This window comes from Hoplias malabaricus, chromosome 4 (genome assembly GCF_029633855.1).
Source record: "Hoplias malabaricus isolate fHopMal1 chromosome 4, fHopMal1.hap1, whole genome shotgun sequence".
Taxonomy (NCBI): domain Eukaryota; kingdom Metazoa; phylum Chordata; class Actinopteri; order Characiformes; family Erythrinidae; genus Hoplias; species Hoplias malabaricus.
This window is the reverse complement of record NC_089803.1, coordinates 9,566,341-9,579,818: the sequence shown is the minus strand read 5'-3', so window position 1 is coordinate 9,579,818 and position 13,478 is coordinate 9,566,341. Positions and strand designations below refer to the sequence as shown.

Genomic DNA, 13,478 nt, shown 5'->3' with positions numbered 1-13,478 from the left:
CATGCAACACATCAGGTCTTCCATCCCCCCCCTCCTTGGACACCTACCAGTTTGCATATCGATAAAATTGTTCGACTGATGATGCTGTCTCCACTGCTCTTCATTCAGCCCTTACCCATCTGGACAACAAAGACACCTTGTCAGAATGCTCTTTATTGATTTCAGTTCTGCGTTCAACACAATCACCCCCAACTGAACACATCACTGTGCAACTGGCTGCTTGAATTCCTGACTGGAAGACCATAGGCAGTATAGGTTGGCAGTAACTCGTCTAGCACCATCACTCTGAACACGGGGGCTCCCCAAGGATGTGTGCTGAGCCCCCTTCTGTTCACTCTACTAACCAATGACTGCTCTCTATCACACACCTCCAACCTCTTCATCAAGTTTGTGGATGACACGACTGTGGTAGGCCTCATCAGCAACAACGATGAGTCACACTACAGGAGCGAGGTGAGCCGGCTGGCCTCTTGGTGCAAACACAACAATCTCTCTCTGAGCATTGAGAAGACCAAGGAGATTGTTGTGGAGAACTCGCACACAACATGACCCTCTATCCATCAACGGTGCTGCTATGGAGAGGGTGAGCAGCAACAAGTTCCTGGGTGTGCAGGTCACAGAGGACCTCTCCTGGACCATCAACACAGCATCACTGGCCAAGAAGGCTCACCAACGGCGCTACTTTCTCCGCAAGCTAAGAAGAGCAAGAGCTCCCATCCCCATCATGATCACCTTCTACAATAGGGCCATAAAGACTATCCTGACTAGCTGTTTCACTGCGTGGTACGGGGCCTGCACAGCATCCTGCCGCAGAACCCTCCAGCGTATTGTGAGAACAGCTGAGAAGATCATTGGTACCTCTCTCCCCTGCCTTCAGGACTTACCTCTCCCACCTCCTACGAAAAGCCCTCTGCTTGGTGGGTGATACACAGCTTCTTCAGCCTGCTGCCATCAGGGCAGAGACTGTGTAGTCTCAGGGCTAGGACCAGCAGACTGAGGGACAGCTCCATCCACCAGGCTGTAAGAATGCTGAAATCTCTCCCTGCTCTGCCCCCCTGCACACACTACTCAGCAACCTCATCAATTACCATCAATACCCAACTGTGACTTTGAAAAACAGGCACTCAATCACTTTAACCAGCCTCCAGGCTTCACTACTTTTTGGCACTACTGTTGGCAGCACGGTGGCGCAGCAGGTAGTGTCGCAGTCACACAGCTCCAGGGCCCTAGAGGTTGTGGGTTCGATTCCCACTCCGGGTGACTGTCTGTGAGGAGTTGGTGTGTTGTCCGTGTGGGTTTCCTCCGGGTGTTCCGGTTTCCTCCCACAGTCCAAAAACACACGTTAGTAGGTGGATTGGCGACTCAAAAGTGTCCGTAGGTGTAAGTGTGTGTGTGTCTGTGTTGCCCTGTGAAGGACTGGCGCCCCCTCCAGGGTGCAATCCCGCCTTGCGCCCAATGATTCCAGGTAGGCTCTGGACCCACCGCGACCCTGAATTGGATAAGCGGTTACAGATAATGAATGAATGAATGAATGAATGCACTACTGTTGACACCGGTTCTGTTTATATTGGTACTGTCACTTCTTTTGGCACTATTGTTCTATTAGATTTAGGAATTTTGCAGAGGGAGGCATATAGAATGTGCGGAAGCAGACCAGCCCCAGTCAAAACTTTTGTAGGTTCACCTTTGAATGGTTGAAGATAATGGAGGGATGTGTGAGAGCCTAACTCTGCAAGGGAGAAGCAATGGGATTGATATAGGCTAACCTTGTCTTTTTCATTCCATTGATGTAGGTTACCTTGTCACCAGTTGCTGTTTTGTTTTGCTTTTGGTTTATTATTGTTCTGCTATTCTGCTCCTCTATGCTTCCCAATGGGGACAGGTACACGAGAGAAGTGCCTGCCCCCTTGTGTTGCTGTAATAACCTTGGATGGTTTATTTTTTATTTTTTAATGTGTTATTGAAAGAGGGCAGAGTAGTGTTTTAAATAGAATAAATAATTGCAAATTTTATCCTTTGTGCTTGTTTACACTAATGTGCTTTTCTGTCCAGGGTGCCGTTGGTGTGACGCTGTCCAGTGGAGAAGCTGAGTGAATTTTGTAGTGTTTGCAGAGTTATTTAATTGCACTGTATTGCTGTGGGTCTAGTGAGCTGAAGGTAGTGTGGTGTGAGTGATTTTCATATTTTATTGGGTTTTTTTTGAGCTTCCACTGTAACAGCGTGACTACTACTTTTATTATTATTATTATTTTTTTTTTTTCAAATTTTCTGTCTTGGGGCAGTTGCATCCATTGTGATATTTCCTTTATTGTTTCTAGTAAATTTTGAGATTTTTGCCCTTTACTTCATTGCTGTCTCTGCTCATTTAGTTGAGGCCCCCGTAAGTGGGGAAAGGTACCCAATAAAGTAACTGAGTACAGGTGGGGGGGGGGGGGGGGGGGTTGTTCTTTGCTGCAGAAACATTTGGTTTCCCCAGACAAATTATTTCAATATAATGTAAATCTTCAATGATCTTGATGGAAACTGTAGCACGTTTTTGAACCCCTTCATGGAGGAAGTGACAGAGATGGAAACCTTATAAACAGACTCTGGCAGCAATAACTACAGAAAATTAAGGAAGTGGCTTTCTAAGAACTATAGATTATTTATAACAAGTTACAGCAGCAGATTTGAGGGAGGGGGACAACATCCCTCCCATAAGTTCTTGTATATAAGTGAGGCTGAACATTTAATTAGATTTTGAGAAGCACACAGAACCTCATCTGAACATAGAGAAGAAGAAAACCACTCTCTGGACAAGTAAGTATCAGACAGAATATACAGTACAGAATACATGTAAAGAGCAGTGTGATAGATTACAATCCTGCATCAGTCACAGGGCCATTACAATAACGTCAGTTCAACTTCTTTGAAGATTCTTGGTTGAAGTTTTTAATTTAACTGAGTGTAAACAGATGAAGATATATTATTAACTCAGTGTAAAAGGCCAATGTACATTTCTCCAACAGGTTCTAACAGCTCTGTTTGGACGAGAAAGGCATTTTCCACATCAGCAGGAAAGTTAGATCCCTTGTGTGAGTAACTTTCTTATGTTTAATGCTACAATGTATCAAAATGTAGTATGGAATAATGCGATAATATGTTACAATCTGCTGAGTAAATATGTTGCAATAGTAATATCACATTTACAAGACAAAAATCATTGACAATTGTTATTAATATTATTATTATTTTTAAATTATTGTTGTTATTATTATTATTGCTATTACTACTAGTAGTAGAAGTAACGATAATAATGTGTCACATGGTGGTGCAACAAGTAGTGTTGCTGTCACACACCTCCAGGGTCCTCTTCAGGTCTGAAGGTTATGTCAGCAGGTTTATACTGGGTACTCTGCTCTGGTATATTAATTGGCTATGCAAAACTGTCAAAAGGTGTGGGTGTGTAAGTGAATGTGTGAGTGTGTGATGTCCTGTGATGGACTAGAGCCTTGTCCAGGGTGTGTTCTTGTTTTGTGCCCAATAATTCCAGGTAGGCTCCCGCCTGTCTGTAACCCTGAACAGGGTAAAAGTGGAAGCATTTTAAATTATAGTTAAGGTGTACACATAGTATTTCAAAGGGAAATATTTAGTTAAGTTGTTAGGTTTCACAGAAGTGTGCTAATTTCTGACATTAAGAAAAAAAAATGCTAGAGAATTGTAGGGTACCAACCTGCTGCACACAGAAGTATCTTCCACCAAATGTTTGTAAGTAAGAAATTCAAATAACTGTGTGGCTGTAAATTGAGTGCCTGTTCTTTTGTAAATAAACAAGAGAGCACATCAAAATAAAGCATACTGCATTTTATATAAACTGTCTCAAACTTTACAGATAAATGTCAGTCTGAACACTATAGTTTGTGTTACATTAATACATCATAATGTATTATAATACATAATAATACATTAATATTCATAACTATGTATCTCTTCACCAACAATGCAACCAAAGAAGTTATCAATCTCTAAATAGTTATTAAACAAAAATGAATAAAAATAAAAACATGCTATGCATTCACAGAAGATCTTTACTTTTATTAAGATAAAATAAATACATTTCACTATCCATCTTCATGATTTTTCTGAAATTACAATTTCACTGTCTAGAGCTTGTTTAGGGTTAAATGTTTTAAAGTTACGAGGATATTCTTACATATTATTAGACATTAATACATTTAATTACTGATTATGGTATTATTAGACATTAATACATTTAATTACTTATTATGGTATTAGACATTAATAAATTTAATTACTGATTATGGTATTATTAGACATTAATAAATTTAATTACTGCTTACAAACACTGCTATCAAACAACACAACTCCACCTGGTGCATAAACACTACAGAACAGTCACTTCACACTACACAGACAAACACAAAAACAGCTCTATTGGCACATAATAAAATCTATATTTAGGAATTTTGCATATTTTTGCATTTATTTTTTAAGTATTTGCATACTATCAAACCAGCATAAAATTAATAAACACATTAACTGCAATATATTTAGTGTTTTACAATTGCTAACAAGCATTTACTGATACCTAAGTCAGTTTCTCCAAACTGTTAACACAGCAACACAACTACATTGCACAAGCTTCTGTGAAAAATCACTACTCAACATTGTCCTGGAGGCAGGAAGGAATGCTGTTGATTTTCAAATACAGTGCTATTAACCAATAAAGCTCCACCTAGACCCTCGTGGTTTGCCTGCTTTGACGTCCAGAAATGTTTTTGGAAGAAACTTTTTTTTTTTACTGTAGACTTGTGGAAGTTCAGTTTTTTCATAACATTTTTTTGCAGTTGCTAACAAGCCTTTACCGTAACTTTAAATACTTTTTCTAAATTCAGTAACACAGTAAAACAGGATCACACAATTAGCCAAATAGTTGATTTTTCTGCTCTAAACCACATTTTGTTCCTTAGATTTTTTTCAATTGCTAACACCACTTTGTCCAATCTGTAGTTACATTTTCAAAATTCTAAACACGCTTAGCAAGACATCCATATACCATTAACACTCTTCATGACATCATCACCAAAATGCTGGTGGGAAACTAAAGTGTGGCTGTGGAACTACCTGACAGAGTTTATAGCTCATTTACTGCGATACATTGGCGATGGTGTCTACTCCACCGGTACATGCTGCTGTCTCCAGCATGCACATAAATAATGTTAACAATGGTGAAAACCTTTCACCCAAGCTCCTTAATTACATTTCCCATTCAAACTTTTTTTTTTCAAACTCATTTATTATTTGTAACCCTTATCCAGTTCAGGGTCACTGTGGGTCCAAAGCCTACATAGAATAACTGGGCACAAGGCGGGAATACACCCTTGAGAGTGCACCAGTCATTCACAGGGCGACATATACTCACACACTCACACCTACGGACAGTTTTGAGTCTCCAATCCACCTACCAATGTGTGTTTAGGAACTGTTAGTTCAACTGTATTTCACAGAGAGAACTTAAGGTGGTGCCACTACACTATTACACCATCTGTTGTTAGTTCAGCCATATTTCACATTTCAGTTTGTGAACTGAAGTTGAAACAGTTTGGTGGTGACCAAATCCCCTTTTTTCCCCAGACAAGTACTCTTTTCAGGATCTAAAATAATGTGTCCAGCCAGGATTTTGCTGCCTGTAGGCTTTCCCCCATCCCATTTCTTGCCATAAGCCCTAAGTCCTTCATTAAAATGTTCACATTTATGACATTCTTGAAAGGTGAGCAGAAGGCACGAGAGTTGAAATGTTCAGTGTCAGAGAGTTGAAAGCTGAATTGGGACACACTCACACCGCTTCAGCTCTCCACTGTCCACTGCAGAGCAGCTCAGTGTTTTACTGGAAGACTCCAACAGAAATGTGTTGAACGTTGTTTAGGTAATATTTATCATAGTCTCTTCTTTATTTTAGTAGAACATTTCTGTGACACAGCCTTTTGTTTTCTACTACAGGGTCCTGCTCATAAAATTAGAATATCATGAATAAGTTGATTTATTTCACTATTCCACTCAAAAAGTGAAGCTTGTATATTATACATATTCATTACAAACAGACTGATATATTTCAAGTTTTTATTTCTTTTAATTTGATGATTATAATTGACAACTAAAGAAAACCCCAAATTCAGTATTCAGTAGCTTATATTGGCAAGTATGAGGCCTTACATGCCATTGCAGTGTTGTTGGGTAGTGTGTGTGTGTGAACCATACCTTGATTTCTGATACCTACAGACCATAGAGGAGAACTTTGTTTTTTTTGTAATTAAATAATACATACCATTTGATGCTCTGTATACATTATTTCCCCTCTTTCACCCTGTTCAATGGTTGGGTCCTCCACTTTACCCCCATTTAGCAGGTATGATTTGGGTTGTGAATCATACGCACTGCAGCATTGACATCTGGTGGTGGTGTGTTAGTGTGGGTTGTGCTGGAATAGGAAGTAGAGCAGACAAAGCAGTGCTGCTGGAGTTTCAACTGTCCACTTTGTTAAACACAAACCTCATTGGTCCACCTTGTAGATGTAAAGTCAGAGACAGTAGCTCATCTGTCGCTGTACAGCGTCCTCTAATCCTTCATCAGTGACACAGGACGCTGTCGGCTGGATTTTTTTGGTTATTGGACTGTTCTCAGTCCAAAATTGAGTGATTTAAAAACCACCCAAATTATACATGCTCTGTGGGGGTACTGATCATTGATGAACAGGGTGAAAGGCAGCAATCAAGTGAAGCACAGCAAGAGGTGGACTCCAGTCTGTATTTGTAAAACTACAGTGATTCTGTGGTCAGTGGAGCTGAGTTAATAGACAGTGACTGTAGAAACAAGGAGGTGTATGTGTAGTACTGATGGGACTCTGCTCTATGCGACTTTTTATCACTCAGTCAGTACGTGAGAAGGAGTAGGATGGAGGAGGGAAGGGGGATTCTTCCATAACAGATTGTGGTTTGAATGCATTGGTGAGAATAAACCCACATATGTTTGAACAAGAACTTGTCTCTGAATTCTAACCTAATATAGACATAAACATAGCAGTAAGGAAGGAAATTTGTGTTTAGTAGATTATTTCTTTGTTGTAACAATGCTTCTTGGCAATAAATTTAATACCGTTGGAGCCTGTAAATTTCCCTTTTCAGTGGTGCCACATTTGTAAGAAACATTCATTTGTGGGATGAGTAGTAGAGAAAAAACATTGTTACAACAAAGAAATAATCTACCAAACACAAATATCCTTTGCTATGTTTATGTGGTATAAGCAGAGTCATAAAAACCAGAATTTAATAATTATCAAAAAATGTTGAAATTTCGTTACTGAGTGGCTTAAAACAGGTGTGCAGCTTGCCTTCTAAAAATCACACAAACATCTGTAAGTCAAAAATGTTTTTGCCATTTGTTACGAAAATGCACAAGCATCTTTCATATAGCCTTCAGAAATGATCATTACATTTTGTTGATACTGCATCCTTAGTTGGCACTATAATAAATTAAAAACGTAATATTAAGTCATTTTTCCAATTGTAGTGCCCCTTGTATGTGCATTTTGATCATACTTGGTACACTTCTTCAAAGTAATGCCATGTGTACCCATTTTGGTTTGATTTGGGTCAACTTTGAAGGAGTTATAGCTCAAAGAGCGCATGGAGCTCTGCCCACTCATGTTTGTTGAAATATTGCAGCAACAGCATGTCCAAATTTAAACCTTTTTTGATAATTATATACCTACAGGCAATAAACCTTGCAATGAGACTGTTTGTTGACAGGATAAAAATCCAAGGACTAGTACGAAAAGCTCCATTTTCACATTCCTGACAACTGAGAAAAACCTATGCATTTTTTGAAAATAGTTGCAATTGCAATGTTGTGAGACACTAGGGAGAGTATAATATAAAGCTAATATCATGTTATGTTAAATGTTCACTGAGATATTCCATATTTTCAGGTTAAAAACATGAATTCTGCTCCCTTGTGGCTATCAGCACAAAACTTTGCACACTCTTACAAAGTGTGTCCATGGACATACCACTCATATTTCTTGATGATTTGGCATTGATAAGCCTGTCAAACACCTGCTGAAATTTGATTTGCTGATAATTATTATGACAGTAATAGTTTTGCTCGTATTGAGTTGCCCTTAATTTTGCTCACAGAACCAGCATGCCAAATGTCAAATTAATACACTTTGTAAATGCTGAGATATTGCCAAAAAGCCATAACTAGCTATTATAGCACCCCCTATAATATTTTGTGTACCAGCATATACATGCTAACTCAAAATCATGTCTTGAAGCAATGTCTGAAAGTTCATTTGATTTGAGTAAAGTATAAAAGGGGTTAAAGTAAAACATGTTAAAGGGGTTAAAGTATAACATGCCCTTAATGGTACAGGTTCATTTGCATATGGTGGCCATCTTGATTTGAAAGTTCCAGATTTTTTTGATAATTATTGACCAGCACTCTCCTGCGAAGGTTTTGAAACCAAGATGAGGAAAGAATCAAAATCCAGGGATTAGTTTGCGAAAATAAGTTTTGCAAATTAGCAAAAAATATATGTGGGCAGAGTTTAGTGGTTGTATCGACTTTTTGGTTCGTCAGGACCCAAGGATTATGTCAAATAAAATTCTCTATGCCTCACAGTGTGGTAATGCTTATATTGAAAGCATTTTCCTTCACTGTAGCGCCCCCTTGAGACCAATCAGGCTGTTTCTTTGCACCTGAGTTGCGGGAGGGTTTACTATTTGTTGACAAAGTGTCAAGTTTGTAGGCCTTATGGTTTGGGCTGTGCGATTCATTTTAAGGCAGAATTTTTTGTGGCAGAATAATAATAAAAATTTGAATAATTACAATAGATGTGCTTGCACTGAACCCTGATAATTACATTAAACAAAGATTGATCATGAGTCCTGAATCTCAAGTGCAAGCTTTATTTGTTAGATAATTGTTTTGTTTATTTCTTTTTTTGGCACCATCCATAGTCCACCATTTAGTAGTTGGTTGGTTTTAGCATTTGAGCTTTTTCCACTGTCCATTACCCCTAGATGCCATCTAACAAAAGAGAGGGTGGGGCATAATACTCTGCAGCCCTGCCTCCTTCCTTATCCCCCTGATACTCCCAATTGAAGGAGGTTATTTAGGAGGGTACATTTTCATACCATGCCTGCTACAAAAATATATGTGGGCAGAGTTTAGTGGTTGTATCGACTTTTTGGTTCGTCAGGACCCAAGGATTTAGTAGTTGGTTGGTTTTAGCATTTGAGCTTTTTCCACTGTCCATTACCCCTAGATGCCATCTAACAAAAGAGAGGGTGGGGCATAATACTCTGCAGCCCTGCCTCCTTCCTTATCCCCCTGATACTCCCAATTGAAGGAGGTTATTTAGGAGGGTACATTTTCATACCATGCCTGCTACAAAAGAACAGACCATTATGCCTCATGTTGGGGACCTACTCTAGCATACACTTATTTACTCAGAAACCATCTGTAACTTGATAAAATGTCAAATAATAGAGAACCATAGATGTGTTTTATTACTTTCTGAATAGTAGAACACTTTGTGCACTTCATATGATTTTCCTTCAATCACTGGACTTAATCACATACCCTTTTTCTTTATTTCTATTCCTCTAGCACCAGAATGGGAAACTGGCATAAGCTTCCCTTCGTCCCTGCAATGTCCTTTGTGTCAGTCATCGTTCTCATTGTCCAAGTTCAACTGACTTTGGGTTCCTGTACCAATGAAGAATTAAAAACTTATTACACCACAGGAGGGGAGGCATGCAGAGATGCCTGTGACAAACATGGTTATAATTACTTTTGGTGCCGCACTATATCCAGCTGGGATTACTGCTCAGAACGGGAAAACTATGATTATAATGGCCTCAAATGTAAAAGCAGCCATCCCTGTGGGAAGTATGGCAAAACATACTACTGGTGCAAGACAAACAAGGGGGAATCTGAGTGTGGGCTAATGGAACCCAAGACAGTATTGTACAAAACAAAATACAATGATCTGTGCGTAACTGACTGTTACTATGCGAAATTTGGAAAATACTACTGGTGCTACACCAAAAAAGGCTGGGACTACTGTTCCCCAGCTCGTGATGTCACTTACAGGAATGAACCCTGTCGGTGGGACCATTCCTGTGGTTCTAATGGTAAAAATTACAATTGGTGCTACACAAAATCAAGTTGGGACTATTGTGGGTATATTGACCCATGTGAGTGCTCTTACTACTCCTCCCAACGAAGCAAAAGGGACACTAACAAGGAGCTGTTTTCCTGTACCCAGACCATCAATGGTGACAAGTTTATAACCACCTTTAACGCTGAACCATTTTTTGGATCTCAAGAATACGACAGCTCCATCAGAAATGAGATAACAAACTTGATCTCCAAGTGGAAAGATGAGTACCTGAGTAACCAAACTTCAGAGAAGCTAGATCTGATCACTGACCACAACAGCGCCCTTAACTTGGAGTTAAAAGGAAACACTCATTACCACTTGAAAGTCACCGCAAATTCCAGTCAAGGCCATAAAGTATTAGTGTCCCAGGTCCTCATACCTACAAGACCACATTTTCCTGGCAGGTACATTCGCATGGCTCTTCTGGAGAGCTTCCACAATCATGCCATAATTTCCATGGAAACCAGTGAATGCGAGGATAAGGAACAAACAGGTTAATCATGAAATTTCATGGAACTGTATAGGTTATGGTTAATATGAAAAAAAATGTAGGGCTGGCTTGAATAATTTTAATATTCAAGTATTACAAAGAAAGAGGAACATTAATTTACCTGTCAGTACTTTGACTTTTCAGTGACATTCAAGTGAAGAAGCCTAGTGGGCACTAGTGTGAGAGACTGAGGATGTATCCCAAATCACTCCATGTTCCCTACATAGTCCACTATATACCACATGGAAATAGATGTTAGAAAAATGTACACTATTTGAAGCTGTTGGCTCAAGTCCTACATAGTGCACTATGTAGGGACCAGGAAGTCATTTAAGTCTCAGTGTAACCATAGAATGTGAAAACAGGCTAAATTATTTTCCTGATTAATCTGTCCAAATGTAATGTACGTCATTAAATTATCTCATCAAGAGATCAAGCCAGACTGAGATTTATGATAATTTCACTCACAATGGAAAGTTAATTTGAACTCAGCATCAAGCCAGCCTTAGCAAACGCACATAACCTACAAATTTTATAATCGCTGAAATCTTTTTGATTTAAATCACACATTAGAGTAAAAGAAATTGTCATTGTTACTAATATAATATTAACACTCATATGAACCAATGATTAGTTTATTTATTTACAGAAATTATGCATCATGTCATTGAGCTCTTGTTAACAATACCTTTTCCTGTACTCTGTTAACATTTAACGTTCATTAGTAATGGAAAATTGATAAATACTGATTAAGGATAAGTGATTAGTAGTAAATAATCAGTTTATTATCACACTTTATAATCATTTAAAGGTCACAGAGCATCAGCGTGTACAAGTATATATCTGTTTATATACTTGTAATCAGAAATGGAATAAATAATTGCAAAGCAAATAGTGTGTTTTGTGTTTCATGTGTTTGTCATTTTTGTAAATCTCAAAATTAAAATCAAACAACATATTTAATAAAGAGGGTGGCACGGTGGCGCCAGCAGGTAGTGTCCTCTGGACCCACCGCGACCCTGAACTGGATAAGGGTTACAGACAATGAATGAATATTTAATAAAAAGGGTCTCTGAGATTTGCACAGTATTATATGTTTTAAAACGGCATGAATGCGGTTGTGCTTTCTTCTGGGGTGTTATGGTGTGGGTGAAGAAGAAGAATCTCTGCCAGACACTGTCTAGAGTTTTAAATACATTTTAATTTCACAAAAGAACAGCATCTTGGCAGCCATAAGGGCTGGAAGAGAATCCAATCAATTTCATTGATCTCTATTCGTCTCTCCCTCTTCAGCCCTACACTCCTTACTTATATAGGTTGGTTTGTGTCAACATAAAGTAAATGGTATAGCTTTTGTTTACACCATTTACTGTTCTGGAGAAGAAAGATAAATTGTAAGGACATCCTGTCCTGCTACCTCTAGGAAAGAAGCTTAACCTAGCATCCCATTCTCATTGAAACATAAACCCCTATATATAAGACCAATACAAAAAAAGGATTTTTTGAAATGCTGGCCAACTGAAAAGTATGAACATGAAAAGTATGAGCATGTACAGCACTCACATCAGAGAACATAAATTTGGACCACTCAGCAGTAGTCCAGTCTTTTTTGTCTTTAGCCCAGGGGTGAGACGCTTCTGACGCTGTCTCTTGATCAAGAGTGGCTTGACACAAGGAATGCGACGCTGAAACCCATGTCTTGCATACGTCTGTGTGGTGGTGGTTCTTGAAGCACTGACTCCAGCTGCAGTCCAGTCTTTGTGAATCTTCCCCACATTTTTTAATGGGTTTTGTTTCACAATCCTCTCCATGGTGTGGTTATCCCTATTGTTTGTACACTTTTCCTTCCCATCACCTCTCTTGGGTAAGGTGTCAATGGTCGTCTTTTGGACAACTGTCCAATAATTCTCCATGATTGTGTAGCCTACAGAACTAGACTGAGAGACCATTTAAAGGTCTTTGCAGGTGTTTTGAGTTAATTCACTGATCAGAGTGTGGCACCAGGTGTCTTCAATATTGAACATTTTCACAATATTCTAATTTTCTGAGATACTGAATTTGGGGTTTTCATTAGTTGTCAGTGAAAATCATCAAATTAAGAGAAATAAACACTTGAAATATATCAGTCTGAGTGTAATGAATGCGTATAATATACAAGTTTTTTGAATGGAGTTACTGAAATAAATCAACTTTTTCATAATATTCTAATTTTATGCCCAGCACCTGTAAATTAACACTGTGTTTCACATTTAATTAATGCTTTCACCGTTCTGGAAACTAACATTTAGAAATGTAGTACACCAGGGGTGTCTAAAGATGCTGTAAGATTGTAATTGGCCTGCAGCATCACAAATACATCATTAGTGGCCCACTGGCACTTGGCAGGTTTTTCTTTCACCTGACAGTGGCAGCAGTGTGCTAATGTAGAGGATATTGCAGCACTGTGTTCATGAACTAAGCTAAAGTTAAACCCCATTCATTTCTCTGAGCCAGCAAAGTAATTCACAGAACGACATTTGGTGAAGGCTGCAGCAAAAAAAAAAAAAAAAAAACCTACAAAGTTGACCGTGAGAACCAGCAATTTAAAGAGAGGGAGGTATCTGCAGTAAAATGTTGGATTTTACATTTTACAGTTTGATTTCCTGCAGCAGTTAATGCTCTAAAATGAAATTCAGTAGTTTATAAATATAAACTGTTTTGTAAATGTGTGCTTTTGAATTTTGAATTCACTGTTATAAATAATTTACAGCCGCATGGTGGCGC

The 13,478-nt window shown here is 38.7% G+C and overlaps 1 protein-coding gene across 3 annotated transcripts in view; it reads left to right on the top strand.

The window, feature by feature from the left end:
- LOC136695641 (uncharacterized) overlaps positions 1-11,578 on the top strand; it is a 30,438-nt gene extending 18,860 nt beyond the window's left edge. For 2 of the 3 annotated variants that reach the window (XM_066669848.1, XM_066669847.1), the window contains 3 exons: positions 2,053-2,167; positions 3,009-3,074; positions 9,670-11,578. In XM_066669848.1, the coding sequence (XP_066525945.1) occupies positions 9,677-10,723 (1,047 nt within the window). In that variant the 5' untranslated portion in view covers positions 2,053-2,167; positions 3,009-3,074; positions 9,670-9,676 and the 3' untranslated portion in view covers positions 10,724-11,578. Of the gene's footprint in view, positions 1-2,052; positions 2,168-2,683; positions 2,800-3,008; positions 3,075-9,669 lie in introns of those variants that run through there. The other variant, XM_066669846.1, reaches the window with a different exon arrangement.
- Positions 11,579-13,478: the final 1,900 nt, after the last annotated feature.